The following is a 19,577-nucleotide window of genomic DNA, read 5'->3' on the forward strand; positions in this document are numbered from 1 at the left end:
ACCACTACCCAGCTGAAGTTTTTCTTTCATTCTTCAAAATATTATATACAAAATCAAAGGCAAATGGAAAGCCAGGAGGGAATCATCTAGAAAATTCGTGAGCCAGAAAGGCGGTTTTACTACATATGTCGGAACTCTATATCGAGGGAAATGATTGATCTTTAAAAAAAAAAAAAGGACTATAAAGTGAGGAAAAGGGAGAAACAGAATGTACCTATGCATGTAAGGATGCGCCAGGCCTCCTCGGGAAAATGCCAGTGAGGGCAAATGTAAGGCTTCCTTGTCAGGCTGACAGAGGTGAAAGATGGAGCTGACCCAGGAAACGGCCAAGGGAGACGGAGAGTGAGCATCACATTCCCTTAGCAGGGCAAGTTGCTATAACCCCCTAATTCGGCAGCTTGACCAGGCTCACTCAGGTGGCAGGGGCACCTCCCCTGTCTCCCAGCAGTGTGCTGTCCAGAATCCGTCCACACCACAAGCACAGCACAGATGCTGCAGCTCTCTGCGGCTGAGTGTGAGTCATTGTTGATTGTTGATGTGTTTCTCTTGGTTTCTCTTGGTTTTTGTTTAGTGGCACTGGGGATTGAACCCAGGGACTTGTACACCACTGAATGACTGGAAACTAGTTACATATTCATTAGGAGAATGGGGGTTGAATGAACACTATTGGTCCATTCTGAGTGTGCTGTTATGGGACTGTTAAGTGAGTTGCTTCTGAGTGTGGAAAAACTATCGTTTTCTTTTCTAAAACAGTTTTTCTAAGTTATGGAAGGTGAGGTATGTGTACATGAGTGCAGGTGCCCATAAAAGACAGAAGGGGATATTGGTCCCATGGCCACAGGTACTAGAAATTGAACTCGGGTCCTCTGCAAGAGCAGTAGATGCCCTTAATCACTGAGCCATCTGTCCAGTTCCTCTTTAAAGCTTTCTACGTTGCAGTTATTTATTGTTTGTTTGTTTATTGTGGGGGAGTGCATGCATGTGTGGATGAGTCGGTTCTCACCCTCCGCTGTGTTGGGTCCAGGCATCAAACTAAAGTCATAAGACTTGGCAGCAAGCAGCCGGGCAGTGGTGGCGCACACCTTTAATCCCAGCACTCGGGAGGCAGAGGCAGGTGGATTTCTGAGTTCAAGGCCAGCCTGGTCTACAGAGGTGGGTTCGGGAAACCCAGGGGCTAAAAAAAAAACCCTTTTCCAAAAAAACAAAAAAAAAAAAAAAAAAAAAGACTTGGCAGCAAGCACTCTCACCCACTGAGCTGTCTTACTGGTCCCTGGTTCCCAGACTCTTAAGTAAGAAAAGTGCAAGAGTAGTTTGCGCCAAGCCACACTTTTTAATCTGTCTGAGCATAAGTATACAGGCAAGTTTCAAATGGATCACCCGAACTTATTAATATCATTTTCAAAAAGTCACACTGAAGTTAAAAGACAGGAGGAGTGTCCTTTGCATTTTCAATCCTTTTTTATGTCAGTTAGGAGTAGCTAAGATTTGAGTAACTCTAAGCTCCGTGGCACTAGATGGAACACTCTAAGGAATGGCAAGTCGTTTTCCTGTGGCCAGCCAGCCAGTTGAGAGTGGGAGCCTTCTGGAATCTTCCATCATAGGGGGATTTTGAGTCAATGTCCTGGGTCAGGGTCAGGGTTGGGGTGGAGAGAACTGAGATCAGTTTAAAAGCATTGCTCTGGAGAGGGGCTCCAAGCAGAGGAGGTGGGGGTTGGACAGCAGAGTCTCCCAGAGTGTGCTGTTGGCAAGTGGCACCTGGTCTCCAGGGAGCTTGGGCGCCCGTGCCGGATCTGGAAACTGGAGTAGGAACGGGGTGGCTCCTTTCTGTGAAGATGAGGCAGGAGATGACTGCTGTGGGCTCCTGAAGTAATCCCACCACAGTTCAGGACAGGCGATGTCTGTGATTTGTAAAATCACATAAAACAGAAAAATCATGTAGACTGAGTTGATGCTGTGAACAATGAGGACCCTTGGAGGAAATTAAATAATTGAGAAATTCCCAAAGATATTAGCTCCCAGGGACACTGGGAGCAAGCTTTCAGCAAGCGCATTGTTCTTGGCTTGCTGAGGTGGCGGGGAAACAAGGCTGTGAGGTTCCTCCAACATTTCTCATTCTCTGTCTCTAGGAGACCACATCCTGAGGTTTGTTAACTAACAGATTCATAGATCTGTAAAACAATAAAACAGGAAGGGACATTCTGACTAGTTTCACCTTTTAAATGCTTAATTTAGAGCCAGTGAATCAGACGCCTCCCTGGCATCTCTGCCTCTCTGAATTTCTATTTAAAATATGGTCATTAGCCGGGCATGGTGGCACACGCCTTTAATTCCAGCACTCAGGAGGCAGAGGCAGGCGGATTTCTGAGTTCAAGGCCAGCCTGGTCTACAAAGTGAGTTCCAGGACAGCCAGGGCTACACAGAGAAACCCTGTCTCGAAAACCAAAAAAAAAAAAAAAAAAAAAAGTCATTGAACACCTGGCCATCGTCACATTCAGTGCATTAGTGTCCTACCAGTGGGGTTGCACTTGATCTGAAAAGAACAAATTCTTTGCATTAATCAATCTGCGGAAGGTTGGACAGCTTGAACTTCAGAGCCCTCCTTTGTAAACACAAACATCTATCTGTGTCCTTGCATCTCCTGCTAAGGTTTTGTCTTGTCTTGTTTCTATTTAAGCAATGCACTCTGAAATGCTTATTTTTCCCTGCTCATCTTAGGCTTGGTCAAGAAAGTAAAGAAAGGTCTATCTGCTGCTGTCTGTCTGTCTGTCTGTCTACCCTCCCCTTTCTCTCTTTCTCTCTCTCTCTATCTGGCTGTATGTGTGTGGGTATATATAGATCTTTCTCTATATAAATATGTGATACATTGTATGTATAATATTTATACACTGGTTTTTAGAAGATTGTTCCATTTTAATAGTGTACACAAGAATAACCTTTGGACACAGTCCTTCTCGTTATAACATTGTAAGGCAAAGTCCATAGATGAGGGTGCTGGAAACATGGATATCTGAACGCAAACACTTTATGGATGTCATAAAACTAGGCAGATGGTTAACAGGATATTTAACAGACTGTGATCCACTTATGCAATAGAAATTGAGGCTGGCACTAGAAGTGACCATGGAGATCTTTGTGTATAGACTTAGAAAGATGTCTATGAGGCTGAATTGAGTTAATCAAGCCAGGGGGAGTGTGCAGAGCGCCATCTGCTAATGTGAAACTTGCAAGGTTTGGGGATGGAAACATAGTCTCCAAAATACCAATGGTAGTTACTTCTGAGTGCCTGGGTTTGGGTAGCTTGCCTTCCTCCTGGTGCTCTTTGCAGTGTTATTGTGACTTAAATGTGCTGTTTAAACAATCAGAAATAGCCCCAGAGTCTTTACAAATCAGCTATTTTAGTTGGGGAAGAACACACCAAGGCAATTTACCACCTCAACTGCTTATCCAAGGACGATGGGCTGCTCCGTTAGGGTGGGAGGGCCCCAGACTTGAGGAATGTGTGGCTGAACTGGATTGTTGGTACCAGGTCACAACCCAACAGATACCCCATTCAACAGGTGTCAGGAGGCTCTCCTCAGCGGCACCAGGAATGGCTTCTGCTTCCCACATCAGTGGACTGGTCCACAGGATAAAGGTTCCTTTCGGCTTGTCTTTCCATAGTCTCACCATGGGGCCCCATAATAGCTTTCAGAGGAAATGCCAATAATTGTGGCCACACTGTCTGGTTCATAGGATCAAAGCGTTAAAAACGAAAAGTTGGGGTTTTTAGGCCAACCTGTCATGTTACCAATGAGGAAATCAGTGTCTTTCTTGGGGACACAAAAGGACCCCAAGTTCTTGCTTCCTTACCAGCCTGCATCTGTTTTGTGACATCCTTAGTTTTGTTTTTGTTTGTTTTGTTTGTTGTTCCTATCTATGATTTTGCAAAGGGTTAGCCAAGAAGTAGACTGATAGTCAGGATGCTTACACAAGGCTCTCATTACTTCCAAAACATTTTACCAACAGGGAGAGACCATAAAAGGAGTTACAGTGGATAAAGCCTAGAGTTTAAAGAATGATTTATTTATATGTGCATTGATTGGTGTTCTGCCTGCGTGCTTGTTACAAGGGTGGCAGATCTTCTGGACTTAGAGTTACAGACCATTGTGAGCTGCCACGTGGGTGCTGGGGATTGACCCCAGGTCCTCTATAAGAGCAGCCAGTGCTCTTAACCGTCTCACCAGCCTAGGCCTAGAATTTAAAGGCCCCGTTAAATAGAAGATGTAAAGGCAGGACCCCAAAAGGCTGATGGTATTTTTGAAGAATATATTGTCATTAAATTAAATACATGATGATTTAATATGTATACTAAGAAAGAAAAACATCCTTTGAGAGAAAAACATCAAGACATTCATCACTAAGTGGGCAGAAACTACACAGAAAGCTTACACACATTTTTCCTACCCAAATGAAAATAACCTAATTTTCAATTCTGATGACAAAAACAGTACACATTGAGACAGGGTTTCTCAACCTCAGGGTGATTGACAGTTTGAGTCTCATATATTCCTATTTTTCCTTGGTATTAAGGACTAGACCTGAGGCCTTATGCATGCCAGGCAAACACTCTATGGCTGAACTACAACCCCCCCCCCCCACACACACACATTTAAAATTTTGAGACAAGGTATCACAAAGCTACCCCAGCTGGCCTTGAACTCACTGTTTAGCCCAGGCAGATATTGAACTTTCAGTACTGCTGCCTCAGCTTCCAAAGCAGCTTGGGATTGTAGGCCTACACCCCCAGGTCTCCTAATAATTCTGATAATTACTATGTATGGTTGTCTTGTGCACTGCAAAATGAAAACTCTACCCAGTAGATGCCACTAGATCCGTCTCCCTCCAGTTATGACATCTGAAACTTGCCAGCTACCCCCTGAATAGAAGAGTTACCCCCATTTGGTTTTGAAGTATTAGGTTCTTTTTTTAAAAGTTTTTTTTTTTTTTTGCTTCATTAGAAGTTGACAGCTTGCACCAGTAAGATGACGTTAAGAAATCTTCACAAAACTAGTTGGCACAATTACTTCCGTTAGAAAGCCTGGCATCCCGTGTTTCTCTGTGCCTGCTCTGGGTGGCTTCAGGTCCAGCAATGTTACATCTCAGGAGCTGTAGTCATCTTGGGCAGGCACTCACTGTTGGTTATACTGTCTCACAACACATTATGGATGCATCAAGGTGGCATTTCTAGTGATATTTACAACAGGGATATTTTGACAGCCATCAGAATGTCCCATACCAGGCAACCATCTCAAGTAAATTCCTGATCATGCACCTGATGAGGTGGCCATGAAGCACAGTACTTGTGACACTGTAGCCATTACAAAGTTATAAAAAAGGCAAAAGACAAATTATCTTTTCACTAGGGTTGAGCTTCTACAGAAAGAAGTATACACTTTGTTTGAAAAAACAGGATGCTAGTAAGCAGCGATGCGAACAGGTGTTAGGAGCTAGGATTATGGGTGCCTTACCATCTTATCTTAAAAGCTCTCGAAGGCTAGGCAAGGTGGTATAAGCCTTCAATCCCAGCAGGAGGCAGAAGCAGATGGTTCTGATTTCGAGGCCAGCCTGGTTTATATAGCAAGTTCCAGGCCATCAGGGGTTCATAGTGAGACCCTATCTCAAATTAATTAATCTTTAATATAGTTATACTGTATACACATATATACACAAGTGTGTGTGTGTGTGTGTGTGTGTGTGTGTAAAGAAGATGGCCAAAGTTGAGAACTCTGAAGGAAACTGAGGGAGAAGTATCGCTGTTAGGTTTTGGCAGGAGATTATAATTTATCCTCTAAACTGGAGCTCTTTAGGGAATGCAAAAGGAGTCCTAGCAAATATCATACCAGGACAGCAGAGATGAACTTGAGCCATCCCCAGAAAGCTTGGGAGAACCAAGGACAGTGACCTGGATCACTCACTAGTGCAAAGGAAAAGATAGAGTTCAAAGCCAAGCAGATTAGGACCAAAAGGCCATTCCCAGCAACTGGAAGGGCTCAAGTGACACATGACCGTGCCTCACATTCATGGATTAGCTGGGAGCTCCAGCAGGCTGTGAGGGCTGAGCAGCCTCTCAGCTCTGAAGCTCCCACCAGCCCAAATAACCCATCTGCCCTGCAAGCATTTGCCAGCCTGCATGTGTGCCCAGCGTGGAAGCCTAAGCCATTGGTCTCATGGGCTTTACATTCAACTGTAGGTCTGGAAACCAAATTCAGAATCTCACTAGCTACACATCATGAAAACCGCTTTGACACCGAGGATCAACTGCAAACCACAGAGGAGGCTGGGAAGAGCTGGGGAAACGGCGCCTATGGAGAGACTTGGGGCCAAACACACATGAAGCATCAGAAACAGAATGTTAAGCCAGAGTCGGGGTGACAAGGATAAACCAGATATGTAGTACAAGGACGGAAGATGGGAAGTTGGAACACACAAAGACCATTGGGATCCAGGCTGGGGATTGCTCTCAACCTGAGACTTTTTTTAGGGCGACCAGCTTTTATTAATTCTTAGACAATTTCATACATATAAGCAGTACATATTGATCACTCTCTGTCCCCACTCTCACCAATACATTCCCTTCTCCCTGATCTACATCCTCTGATACTGATACCTCTGTGTGAGTGTGTGTGTATGTGTATGTATATGTGTATATGTATATGTGTGTATATGTATATATGTGTGAATGTGTATATGTGTGTGTGTGTGTGGTGTGTCTGTGTGTGTTTTAATCCACTGAGTTCAATTAACACTGCCCATTGTATTGTTCACTGATCATGTCAAGTAACGTCAGCTGCAGTGAGTTTATTGGCCACATTACACTCAAATGAGAGCTTTCTCTATTATTAACTGTTGACCATAGCAGACAGCTGCTTCTTTCTGGCCAAGGCTGATGAAAGCACTAAGTCTGTGGTATAAATATGAACAAGTTTGACAGCTCGCCATTAATCAGAACAACAGGATCAGGTTACATCCTCTACCCTACCACCCTGCCATCCCAAGCTGCTCCCACCCCTTCCCACCCGGCCTAGGCCTCCTAAGCAGCACGAGGCCTAAGACTCTTAAGCCTTGAATTAGAGAGAAAGTAAGAATTTTCATCTCTACTGGGGAGAAAAGCAGAGCTCCAGCTGGGGTGTTGATTTGTCTGCTCAGCTCATGCAAAAGTTGGTCTTGGCACATAAATCAACCTGCTGTCTTGTCACTTGTGAGAAAGAACTATGCCCTTCTGTCTGTGGGTTCATGAGAACTCTATGGTCAACGCTCCAGCCTCCTTGGGTTGGTCTGATCCGGGAAAGTCAAATACCAAGGAGGGAAATTACATTCAAAGTCAAGCAGTGCTATTCTCTATATGGCTGGGCCTTTTGAAAAAGGAGCCTCTTAGATTCTTTTGTATCTGCACCGAGTTACAAAGGTGCTGGAGTGTTGGGTTAAACACTCCCCGCTAGCCTCGAAGATGTCATAGGTCTACTGAGTAGACACTGTCACAAGCATTTGTCACATTCCAAGCTAGCAAGCAAGGAACCAGATTTTGCTGAGCATTTACTTTGTGCTGTCTCTGTCGCATCGCTGAGGACCAATGCATGGAGACCATGGCAACTTCCTTCTCTGCCCTGGTAGGAGCTCACCAATCCAAAGGGACCTAGTGTGAGCGAGTTTTAACTGGTGAATTCACACAGATCCCCACCTCTAGCCTTGCCATCCCAAGAACAAGGGGTGCTGGGACCGGGGCAATACTGATAGAGTAAATGCACTTGTAGCACAGCCTTGAACTCACAGAACTGACGCCGGGAAGGTAACCTTTGACCTCCAAAGGCCTGCCACTCATTCGAGTCTGCCCTCACACACATACATCATACATACATGTAATAACAATGAATAAGTTTAGCACTTTAAGAGCTGTTCTGAGCCAGGCATTGGTGGTGCACGCCTTTAGTCCCAGCACTCAGGAGGCAGAGGCAGGCAGATTTCTGAGTTCGAGGCCAACCTGGTCTACAGAGTGAGTTCCAGGACAGCCAGGGCTACACAGAGAAACCCTGTCTCAAAAAAAAAAAAAAAAAAAAAAAAAAAAAAAAAAAAGAGCTGTTCTGAACTCTTGTTTTCACCAATAATCTATCGTCTTTAAATGTCAAAGTATTCTAGAAAAATTTTAACTTAGAAATGTTCATTCAACTCCTAAGACTCTGTTTTATGCTACCTATGAAAATATATACTTAACATAGCTCGGTGGTGGTGCACACCTTTAATCCCAGCATTCAGAGTGAGTTCCAGGACAGCCTAGACTATAGAGAGAAAAACAAAACAAAGAGAGATAGAAAAAGAGAAAAATATATTTAATGAGATAAAACATGAAATACATTTAAATAGTGATTAGTTCTGCTATTATACTCTTTTTAAGTATCTGCAGTGAATATGATTCTCAATCTGGCTAAGCACTGGGCTCACCAGGGAAGTATTTTTAAAATCTTGATGCCTACACCCCATTTGTAACAATGAAATTGGGGCCTCTAAGAGACAGAGGGTGGAGTCTAGACAATGTGGAGTCTGCATGTGTGCTTGGTAATCACACAGCTTGAAAAGTGCTTTGTCAAAAATAAAAAAAGAAATAATGCAAAGCCGAAAGTGACCTCGGGACAGGGACGGGGCAGGGATGCAGGGAGACCTTCCCAAGCCCCTGACCTCGGAAATGATGTGTGAATCAAAGCAGAGGCTGAGATGGTCTGGGGAAAGTGACCAATGGCAGAGACTCTGGGCCACAGGCAGAAGTCCTCAGGGACATGCAGCCCAATGTGGAAGGAGTCCATAAGCTATACATGTCCTCGGTCCCAGCACCTCGTGGCTGACACACACTTCAAGTCTCTGCTCTCTGTTTTTCCACATTGGGCTTCCTGTGGTACCCTGGTAGCAAGCCATCCATCAGGATTTCCGTCAGCTACAAGTCATAAATAGGCCATGGAGGGGCGGCAGCAGCAGGCCTCGCTTTCTTTTTCTCACATACCAAGCTCAGGAATGGAAAGAGCAGGTCTCTGTCAGTGTCATCCGTTCGGCTCTCCTCTCGAGGCTGCAAGATGGCTGCTGGCCCTCCAGGCCTCAGTCTGTGTTGGCGGGGATATTGGTTTGTCCTTGCCCAGCAGCTCTACCATGGAGAGAAAAGAGAACGCCTGTCCCTGTGCCTCTACCTACATATTACAGTCATAAATATGTCACATGCGCTCTACCTACATATCACCAGTCATGATTATGTCACATGCACACACACACACACACACACACAGCCCCAGGTGCAAGGAAGCTGGGTATTTGTGTCTCTCTAGCTGAAAACAGTGGGGTATTTGGGGAGGACGCTAAGTGAGCCAACCTCTAGTAGGCCCATGGAAAAAATGAGGCCCAGGTAACATCCTTCCAACCCTGTGACTATGACAGGACCACGAAAACATGACTGGTGTCTGACCAGCTACTGGTGGCCAGGAGCTGAATGAAGCCAACTCCAGAACCCAATGTGTGGTGACTCCTCCCCGCCATGAAAGGCAATGGTGGCAGATGGAGGCCCGGTTCTCCCTCTCCTGGGGAGCAAGCCCACCTCTCCATTGGAAACCGTTGTCAAGAACTGTGGGCTCCACTTGCCACGTGTACTTGATGTCTGGCACATGGAGGCACCAACTCCAAATGCCATGTGAATTGGAAGGTCACCATGCTAACGATAGTGTGCATTTTCCTTTGGGCAGAAAAAACCACAGAGGGTATTTCATCCTCTGGAAATGGCTGTTAGAAAATGCAGGAAGGTGGAGCTGGAACTATAGCTTGGCACAGGCTGCTCTTTCAGATGGACTCCAGCACCCACACAGTGGTGTGCAACCATCTGTAACTCCAGTTCCAGGGGATCCGATGCCTTCTTCTGGCCTCTACGGGCACCAGGCACATATGTGGTGTACTGACATGCAGATACGCACATAAAATTTTTTCAAAGAAAATGCAGGAAGGTCAAAGCACTCGAGAGCTGGCCATGAACAGAGCAGAACAGAGCTGTAAGGCATATGCCTGGGGAGTCCCTGCTGAGCTCCCCGCCCCCCCATGAGCTCAGGCTGGACCCCAGCCAGGCAGTGCCAGCTGCTCCCAGTCTCTCTCCAGCTCAGCTGCCTGGGGCTGAGGGACTAGTTTGGGGATTCCCCTGTCACTCAGGAGCTCTGAGTGACCTCCTCTGCAGCCCCTCCAATTGGGGATTTCCCAGAATGTTCCCACACCCCAACGCCTCCTCCTTAGCCACCCCCAGCTCTTGATAGATAGAAGTGGCATCAGGTGACCCTACAGGTGAGGGAGGGGGAGCTGGGAACATTAGCATTTGGATCAGCTCGAGGGAGGGAGGGAAACTGGGAGGTTGGCCAGTGAACTGAGCCTGAGACAATCCAAGCTCACAGGCTCCCAAGGCAGGAGGCAAAGGACAGGTGTTTGTGCTGCAGCCTACAAGCTGTGTGGTCTCCTGACAGGTTGCTTAACTTCTCTGTGCCTCAGTTTCTCCTCTTTTGTAAAAGGGTGTGTTATGCAGTGGTGTTACCAAGATTAAATATGATGATATCTATAAAATACATAAATGGGTGGGTCATGAGGCACATTCCTTTAACCCCAGCACTCAGGAAGCAGAGGCAGGCTGATTTCTGTGAGCTTATGACCAGCCAGGTCTTCACAGTCAGTTCCAGTCCAGCTAGGCTCCATAATAAGACTCTCAAAAAAATAAAATGTGTGTACCATATATGCACATCTATTTACATTGTGGTGCCAGACACACCCATAGGCACATGCACAAAAATATCAAAAGGCTTGGGGAGGAGATTACAGGCACTAGTCTACTAATACATTTAGGTAGCCAATTTGGAATCTGAAATATTGGGAAATTCAAGGGGAAACTGGAGACACCCCCATTCCTGTAGCCGTCGACATTAGCTGCCCGACGGGTGCCCCGTGTAGCCTATAACCACCAAATGGCAAGGTTAACCCAGATCTGGTTAGTTAGAACCTGTCACCGACATTACTAGTGCTCCCTGGAGGACCCAATGTCAGGAATATCAGGCTCCAGCTGAGGATCTTTTTGGACTAGTCATCTTGTCTTCAGGCAAAGCAGCTGGCATCCAATAGGAAAAGAGAGTCCTCCTGGGGCCACGCAGCCAAGACCACCAATGATCACCATAGTCATGGAGCCAGGGCTGGCTCATGTTGAAAGATGACGCTCTCAATGGAGTGCTCTTCCAGGGTGGCAGATGGAAGTGAGCGATTCTGTGGCTTCAGGGGCGTGGCCAACTCAGCCCGTGGTATTCTGTGATGTTGTGCTGCTATCCCTTGGGAGGGCACAGGGGGCTGAGGACTTCTCCTTGCTCCTATAGTCAGACCCTCAATACAGGAGAGGCAGAAAGGAGGAATCCAGTAGGAGCCCAGATCTTCCTGGCTATGGGTCTTTGGATCCAGCATTCGAAGCTTTTGTGCTTCTGAGGAGACACACGTGAGGACCACAGCACCTCTCATAACTGCTGCCACCAGCCTGTTTTTAGGGACCCAGGCAGTATGGTTTTGCTCCAGGTCTCAATTGTTTTCCTTGGTAGGATGGCTATACTGACTGCAGCAGCCCTTGTGAGAACCCTGATGGGCCTAACCACATTCTGAAAGGTGAAGAGAGCAGGCTAAGGTGGAGCCGGGAGGGAGGCAGGCTCACTTGATCTCCACACTGCCTAGTAGAAGGACATTTCCTTCACACACACACACCCTCACCCCTCTCCCTCACTGAGTTCTGTCCCTTCTCACACCGGGAAGCTGGGTAGGGGTATAGTCACTGTCTTTGTGAATAAACAGCTGCCTCCAACTGTCCCTTTAGCTAGATGAGTCCTCTCCAGGGGCCCTGCTGCCCTCTACAGCTTAGAGGGATGGGGCCCAAAGCAGCCACTTCCTCCTACAAGTCACTCTTTCTCTAGGGAGTGGCCAGTGTCTGCAAGGCTTACAGACATTCCTCTTGCAAGCAGCTGTCTGGCTTTAAGACGTAAAGACACACTTTGCCTCATGGTGAGAGGCAGCAGGCAGTGGTTAGTAAGGTCTACCCCAGCGTGGGCTTTGGCATCTGTAGGCCCAGGAGGTGACAGGAGAAGGCCGGCGGGAGCTCCGCAGAGCGCCTGCTAGTGACTTGCCCTGCAGTCACTTCCCGAAAACTAGGCCGGCCTCTAGGCGGGGAGACGATCGGAGCCCGCCCACCCAGTCCGTCCCTCCTTGCTGCCTTGGGGTTTGCCCAGGCTCTGCGGAGCACGGAACTTACAGTAAATGGTGTAACCAGTGGAAACTCTCAGAGGGGGCGAGGAAAGGGCCAGGACTCAGGGCCCCAGTTCCCGTCTTAGCATACCGCCCCACCAGGTTCATTTCACCCACCTTTCAGTAATGGGGTGCTGCCTTCCTGGTAAAAGGCTGACCTCCCTCTGGGATGTGCCAGAAAACAAAAAACCAGCGAAATGCCCAGCTGGCCGCACCCTGCAGGAACAGCAGCCAGGGATTGAGCATCCAGTTTTCGGCTCCCCTTAGCCCGCTTGAGATGGGGGTTTCCTTTGCACCAGACTAGGGGCCCTGGTTAGCTCAGAGAGCATTCAAAGTGTCGCTGAGGCTCAGCGCCTTCCCATATGACCTTCAAAAGAAATGGAAGCCGTCTTGATGAGCAATGTCAGGGTCCTCTGCTCCTCCACAACTTAAAAGGGAAACCCCGACTGTACTGGGTTTCCGTGATTGGCAGTATAGCTGATAAATCCCATCTCTCCTTAGCCTGCAGCTCACTCCTGCTGGATCGTTTAGGGCTAATTTTAAATGTCAAGTTATCATACATCTGCTAACCACTATACTTTTGAGTCAACATTCTCATGCCAACAATTGATGTTATCAGTCAGTCAGTCAACAAACACTTAAGTTCACTTGGAGCTTAAACGGGCATTTAATAAATGCTTAAATAATTAGAGCAGGCTTTAATTATTTGTATCATATTTAATAGGGTTTTTAAACTTGCCCGGCCGTTAAAACGACTTAAGACACCTGTTAAAAGCTCAGATTTCCAGAACTGAGGTGTTGGCTCAGTTGGTAAAGTGCTAACGGAGGACCTGAATTGTGTTCTCAAGCACCCATATAAAAAGTGGGGCTGGGGGAGTCCGTGGCTGGAATGTGGGCGATGGCGAGATTGGAGGCGGATCCCTGGAAGCCCGAGGGCCACTGGCAGTTCCAGGTAATGAGACATCCTTTCTCAAACAAAATGTGGACGGTGCCAGTGGGAGTTCTTCTGACCTCCATGTGCGTGTCACACATGTGTGCACCTGCACCCATACATGTGTGCACACACATGGAAAAGAAAAGCCCAGATTCCAGAGTCCAAATTTCTTCCCAAATCCCAGATCTGCAGAAGAGCTGCCTGCAAGCTTCTGACCTGAAATGAGGTTCCTTTGCCTCTCAGGGGATTTGGGAGAGGCCCCCGGGAACCCCATTATCTGGAGAAGCTGTTGTTTCTCAGCAGCTACTGTGTCCCCGTGCTGTGGTGGCTGGTAAATGACACAGTCCCCACAACACTGGGAGACATTTCTGGACCAAGCGCTTGTTGCCTCTGCACAGAGTACAGGGCTCCTCCTTGTTTGAAGTTTCACCCTCTATGGTTTTAGTTAGCCACTGTCAACTGTGGTCTGAGGATACTGAATGGAAAGTTCCAGAGATAAACAATTCATACGTTTTAAAATAACTCCAACTATACTATACTGTCATAAATGTTCCATTCTGTGATTATTTATTGATAATCGCTTCCTATGTTTAATGAACTTCATCGGAGATTTACAGGTGTAGGGAAGCTCACAGTGTCTTCTGGGTATTGTCCAAGGCTTATGGATGGTTTGGAACCGTTGTGGGCAGGAGGGAGCAGGATAGAATGCCAAGTCCATCGTAGATCCTCAATATTCAGAAAGGCTATAAGCACCCTAGAACCTGAGCGAAGCAGGCAGAGCGTGTGAGGCAACCACAGACACAAGGCACTTGGCGTGTGTTGGGGAGTAAGAGGCACAAACTGCTTTCCTCTCTCTGGGGCTGGCCCGACTGCCAACCCAGAGGTACACACACACACACACACACACACACACACCACGGCAAGGTTTTCTGAGGTTTGTCCCTACCAAACTTGTATGTGTATTTCATCCCTAGTGAAACAGCAGAGTTGAGGGGTGGTGGTGGCCACAAGGGGGGATTATGTCACTAAGAAGTACTAATGTCTTTCTCAGTTTCTCTTCTATTGTTTTTCTTCCTTCTCTCTTCCCTCCCTTCCTTCCTTTTCAGTGTTGCAGATTGAACCTAGGGCTCCCTTGCTTCCTCACACTAGGCATATCTCCCAGCCCTTGAGAATACTCATCCATTTAGAGACAGGGTGACAAGGGACTGTCTCTCTGTATTTCCTTTCTAGCCTGGGCTGGCTTCAAACCCCCAATCCTCCTGCCTCCCCGTGCTTCGTGACAGGACTGTGCCACCACACCCAGCTTGTCTCTCACTTGTGAGGGATGGGACTGGGTATTGTAAGTGGATTGTTAAAGAAACTCCCCTCTCTCTTATACACAAGCTCCTTTTCTAAGCTCCCCACTTGCCCATCCATTTCCCCACCATGCACCCCTCAGCCGCCATGTCCTTAAACCTTCAGAACTCTGATCTAAATAAACTACCCAGCCTCCGGGGTTTTCTTATAGTGACAGGGAAGAGACAGCTTATGTGAAATTGCTATTCCTATTAGTCAAAATAGACAACAATCAGCAGTTGCCCATGGGTCAACCTGATACTTATGCACACCCACATACAAATCTATGCGTATGTGTGCACACATCCTCATGTGCACAGGAATTCTCAGTTGCCCTCTTCATGGCTGTGCTGATGGAAAACTTTAGCCCCCTGTGTACCACCTCTCTGCTATCATGTACCACCAACCTTCCCACCTCCCCCCAACCCCTCCCCGACATGAGTCATCATGCCGATTGTCTCTTTACAGGAGAGTGAGGACCTGGAGAAACAGAACGCAGCTCTCCGAAAAGAGATCAAACAGCTCACCGAGGAGCTCAAGTACTTCACATCAGTGCTGAGCAGCCACGAGCCCCTGTGCTCCGTGCTGGCCAGTGGCACCCCCTCGCCCCCCGAGATGGTATACAGTGCCCATGCCTTCCACCAGCCTCACATCAGCTCGCCACGCTTCCAGCCCTGACCTTCTGGACAAGAAGGGTGATGCTACTCCCGTGATCCATTGGAGGGGCATGTAAACTGAGGCCGGGCTGCCCTCATACCTCTACCCAGAGGCCCAGTGGCAGAGGCCCAGACAAGTATTGAACACAAGAACTGTAGTGGTCAGAGGGACTTAAGGCCTCCCAGGGAAGTGTAGTCAATGTACTGGACTCTCTCAGGGAAGTCGAGCCAATGTACTGGACCCAAAAAATGACAAGACAACCCTGGACTGTCACGAATGATGCCCAAAATACACAGCACAGAGGGAGGAGGGCAGGGGGTGGATAGTTTTCTAAATAAATATTTTCTAAAAAACCAGCTCTAGAAAGCATCTTCCCTCACTTCTCCCATCAGCATCCTGCGAACTACTTTCTCTTGATTTGGCACCTGGTTTTCCTTCTTGGCTTCAGGGAGCTCTTCCAGACTCTATGAATTCCACTTAGCCGTCTGCTCCATGTTTTGTTCCCTGTTTGGGAAGCTGGTCTCTTCAAATCATCTTCAACCTCTAGCTATCTCCCTCACACTCCTCCACAGACCTGCTCAGTGTGACAACCCCCTCCCCCCCAACCGTACCTCTTGCCCGGTGCTTTCTCTAAATGGTGGAGCCAGTCACTCTACAGTTAGAGAAAGGGCTGTATAAGACAGGTCAGGGGGATCTCAGTTTCTCCCACTTGTACACCTTCCTGGTTGGCTGCTGCAGCCGTACAGTCAAGTCTCAAGGATGCTGTGGCAGGTTCCATGCCTGGAATATGGGTAACACAAATGCAGCACCTCCCATTCAAGGCCGTAGGTAACCTTTTGCCACACCCTGCCAAAGACGCCCTTAGAAATAGGACACTCAACCTGTACACTGAGTGTCCCAAGGTTGAGTAGCTCAGGGCTGTGTTCAATTTGGACATCTGGTAGAAGCCAGTGTTCTTCGTTTCCCTTTGATGTTCACCTGTTTCTCAGAAGTCCCCAGGCCACATGTCTGTTGGTCTTCATGTTATGCCTTTACCCATAACAGTGCCCTGAAGCAAGAACAGCCGTCTCCTCCAAGGCTGCTTTGGAGCCTGTTCTTCTCCATAGTCTCTGCTGACTGGCTGGGCACCAACGAGGTAGATAACCCAGGGCCAGGCTTCTGTTGTAGACCCAGCCCGTAGTCCCTCAGAATAGCAGAATCAGTAGAAACCACCTTCAACTGCCATGCTCTCATGAAGGGGAAGGAGGAGTCAGTTTGCTTGTTAGCAAGTCCTGACCTGTTGGTTAGTGGCTCTGAGTCCCCTGATGCCTCATTTTGATGGTCTCTGCCCAGGTGTCTCTTACTCCCTGGAATGAGGGCAGTGTTGAGCTGATGTGAGCATTAAACTTCATAGAGGCCTGACTAACCTGCCTCCTGCCTATGACTTCCTTGTGACCTGTCTATGAGAGGATCTCAGAGCAATCGTGGTGGTAGGGACAGAGTGGGCTCTCATCTTGAAGCCATTGCCTCTGCATGCCCCAGAGTAGGGCTAGGCTGAGCCTGAAACCGCCACTGAGTATCCCCTTGTTCTTCAGTGCCATCTCTGGAATCCTAATCTTTGGTTTCCCAACAAAAACGGCAAACTGGTGCTTCCCCCCTTCCAGAGCAGAGGCTCCATATGTCTGGGATTTGTGATGGAGAACAGCCTTCTCTTCAGTTCCCCACAGGACCAGGATTTGGGGGGTCCTGGCCCCTCTATCCCACCCAGCCGCCCCAGCATGAAGCCACTCACTTCAGGTGTCCCATGTGTCATCTGTCATCATCTTAAGACACAGAACTCTAGGTCCAGTTTTCTTTGCAGCTGACCACAACTTGGCCTTTCATAGGCAGGGTTCCTTCCAGTCAGAGATGTCTCCCCTCCCCCCTGCTGTAGCATGGTGATTTCCCCCTAGAAACCCCGCACAAGACACATGACTGGCCCGGGCATCTTCTGAATGAGACTTAGGGCCAGATCTAGAAATGCGATCTCACGTGCGCTGTTCCCATCTCTCAGCAGCGACTTTTCGACTCCTCTTCCCCTTTCATTCCCCACTTTCTAATGACCCTGGGTGGTTCCACTTCTCCTTTCTGATCAGCTTGGTGAAAGCAGACAGCGGAGGTGCTGTCTCTCTGCACGGGGACTGGGAGGGGCAGCCACTGAGTTCAGACATCCCAACCCAGCTTAGCTGCTCAGTACAGGAATGACACATCACACCAATGGCTGGACCAGTTCTTAGGCACACATAGGCACCGTGAATGCAGTGGATCAGAGTATAACAAATGAAGAATATGCCCTATCTACGTAGCTCCATCCAATGGGGTCATGCTATAATGTAGGTATAGTGATTGCTACATCTCCCAGTTTGTAAGACAAGCTAAAATCATAATTTCTCTATGAGTTACTTCTCTCTCTCTCTCTCTCTCTCTCTCTCTCTCTCTCTCTCTCTCTCTCTCTCTCTGTTTACCCCTTTCCAGTATTGCGGGTTGAAGCCAGGGCCTCCAACATGGTAGACACAGTCTGTGCCACTGAACCACACTTCAGCATTGAAATCCAGTTTTAGGATTATGAGTTTGTCTGTCTATTTCAAGGCATGCCGGATCTGTAACCTTGGCTGGCCTGGCACTTAAATAGCTCAGGCTAACCTTGAACTTGAAGCAATTCTTTTGCCTCAGCCTTATGGGTGCTGGAATTACAAACATCTTCTACCACACTCTTCTCCAATTTCCAAAATAATCTATGGACCGACAAACTACATTGATGGGCCAGATTTACCCCTTACATCTGATTGGCCTGGGACAAAGTATAAATGTCCCATGTTCTAGGTCTCAATATCTAGACACCGTTCTCTTCTCTGGCAAAGATGACTTCACATCTGCCCTGACGTGCCAGCTTCAAATTTAGGATTTTTAGACACCTTGGAATTTGATCAGTTCAGGAAATGGGGAGACAGACCTCTAGCGGCAGTCAGTCTGTTCTTGCTCCATCCCTGGCTCCTCCTGTCCACAGTATCAAACTCTGTCCACACTCCAGCCCCAGGAAGGACAATCCTGGGAAGAACTGCAGCCATGGGAGAAGCATGAACTCAGGGAGTCTGGGCATCCTGGAGACACAGAGCACTGCGGGCTCTGGGGGGGTGTGCCTCCTTTGTCCTAAAGATCCCTTTCCTCAAGCCGGGCGTGGTGGCGCACGCCTTTAATCCCAGCACTTGGGAGGCAGAGGCAGGTGGATTTCTGAGTTCAAGGCCAGCCTGGCCTGGTCTACAAGTGAGTTTCAGGACAGCCATGGCTATACAGAGAAACCCTGTCTCTAAGAAAAAAAACAAAAACAAAAAACAAAAAACCAAGGATCCCTTTCCCCACTAGAAGGAATAAAAAACCAGGAGACAGACCAGGTTACCAGCTGCTGGACCACAACTGGCTGGCAATGTATATTTGAATGTATACTTCCAGCCCCTGTCACAGTTGCTCCTGTGGTTTTGTGATACAGGAGGTGAGGCATCTGGGTATCCCACTTACTTGGAGGACGGGTAGGCTGTCTCCATCCTCCTTCTGCCCAGGTTCCCTTCTCTCCAACTGATTTCAGCATTCCAAAGTTGTTCCAGGGAGTCGTAGCAATGAAAGGGGTTAGGGAACCAAGACCAACACTAACTTCCTGGTCTGCTTTGTTTTGTTTATTTATTTTTAGACTCGGAGTCTTTCTGTGTCTATGTATCTAGGCTGGCTTCTAACTTCAAATCCTCCTGCCTCATCCTCCTGAGAGTAGGGATTGTAAGCATAGAGAGAATTAAGACCTGCCAAAGGGTAGTGCTTGACTCAAAGGAATGTGTTTCTCTTGATGGTGGCATTTTAGGTCACCAACACTAATGCAGGGATGTTTGTTAGAATTGTTGCTATAGAGATGAGCAGTGTCTGCCCTAGTCTTCAGTACCACACAAAGAGTGGGAGGTAGCACTAGACAGGGGACAGAGATGTGCCAGTCCTAAAACTCTTGTGGGGTATGTGGCTTAGTTAAGATCACCTGTGATGTGATGAGACACCATGAACAAAAACTTGGGGAGGAAAGAGTTTATTTGGCTTCTATTTCCACAGCTTTGTACGTCACTGAGGGAAGTCAGGACAGGAACTTGCAAACAGGGCAGGAACCTGGAGGCAGGAGCTGATGCAGAGGCTTGGAGGGATGCTGCTTCCTGGCTTGCTCCTCATGGCTCGCTTATCCTGCTTTCTTTCTTTTCTTCTTTCTTCTTTCTTTCTCCTTCCTTCCTTCCTTCCTTCCTTCCTTCCTTCCTTCCTTCCTTCCTTCCTTCCTTCCTTCCTCCCT

The 19,577-nt window shown here is 47.7% G+C and overlaps 1 protein-coding gene across 1 annotated transcript in view; it reads left to right on the forward strand.

Moving 5' to 3' along the window:
- Batf (basic leucine zipper ATF-like transcription factor) overlaps positions 1-15,587 on the forward strand; it is a 21,803-nt gene extending 6,216 nt beyond the window's left edge. The window contains exon 3 of the mRNA XM_021179679.2: positions 15,053-15,587. Coding sequence (XP_021035338.1) covers positions 15,053-15,262 — 210 coding nt within the window. The 3' untranslated portion in view covers positions 15,263-15,587. The remainder of the gene's footprint in view (positions 1-15,052) is intronic.
- Positions 15,588-19,577: the final 3,990 nt, after the last annotated feature.

Source organism: Mus caroli, chromosome 12 (assembly GCF_900094665.2).
Source record: "Mus caroli chromosome 12, CAROLI_EIJ_v1.1, whole genome shotgun sequence".
NCBI lineage: Eukaryota > Metazoa > Chordata > Mammalia > Rodentia > Muridae > Mus > Mus caroli.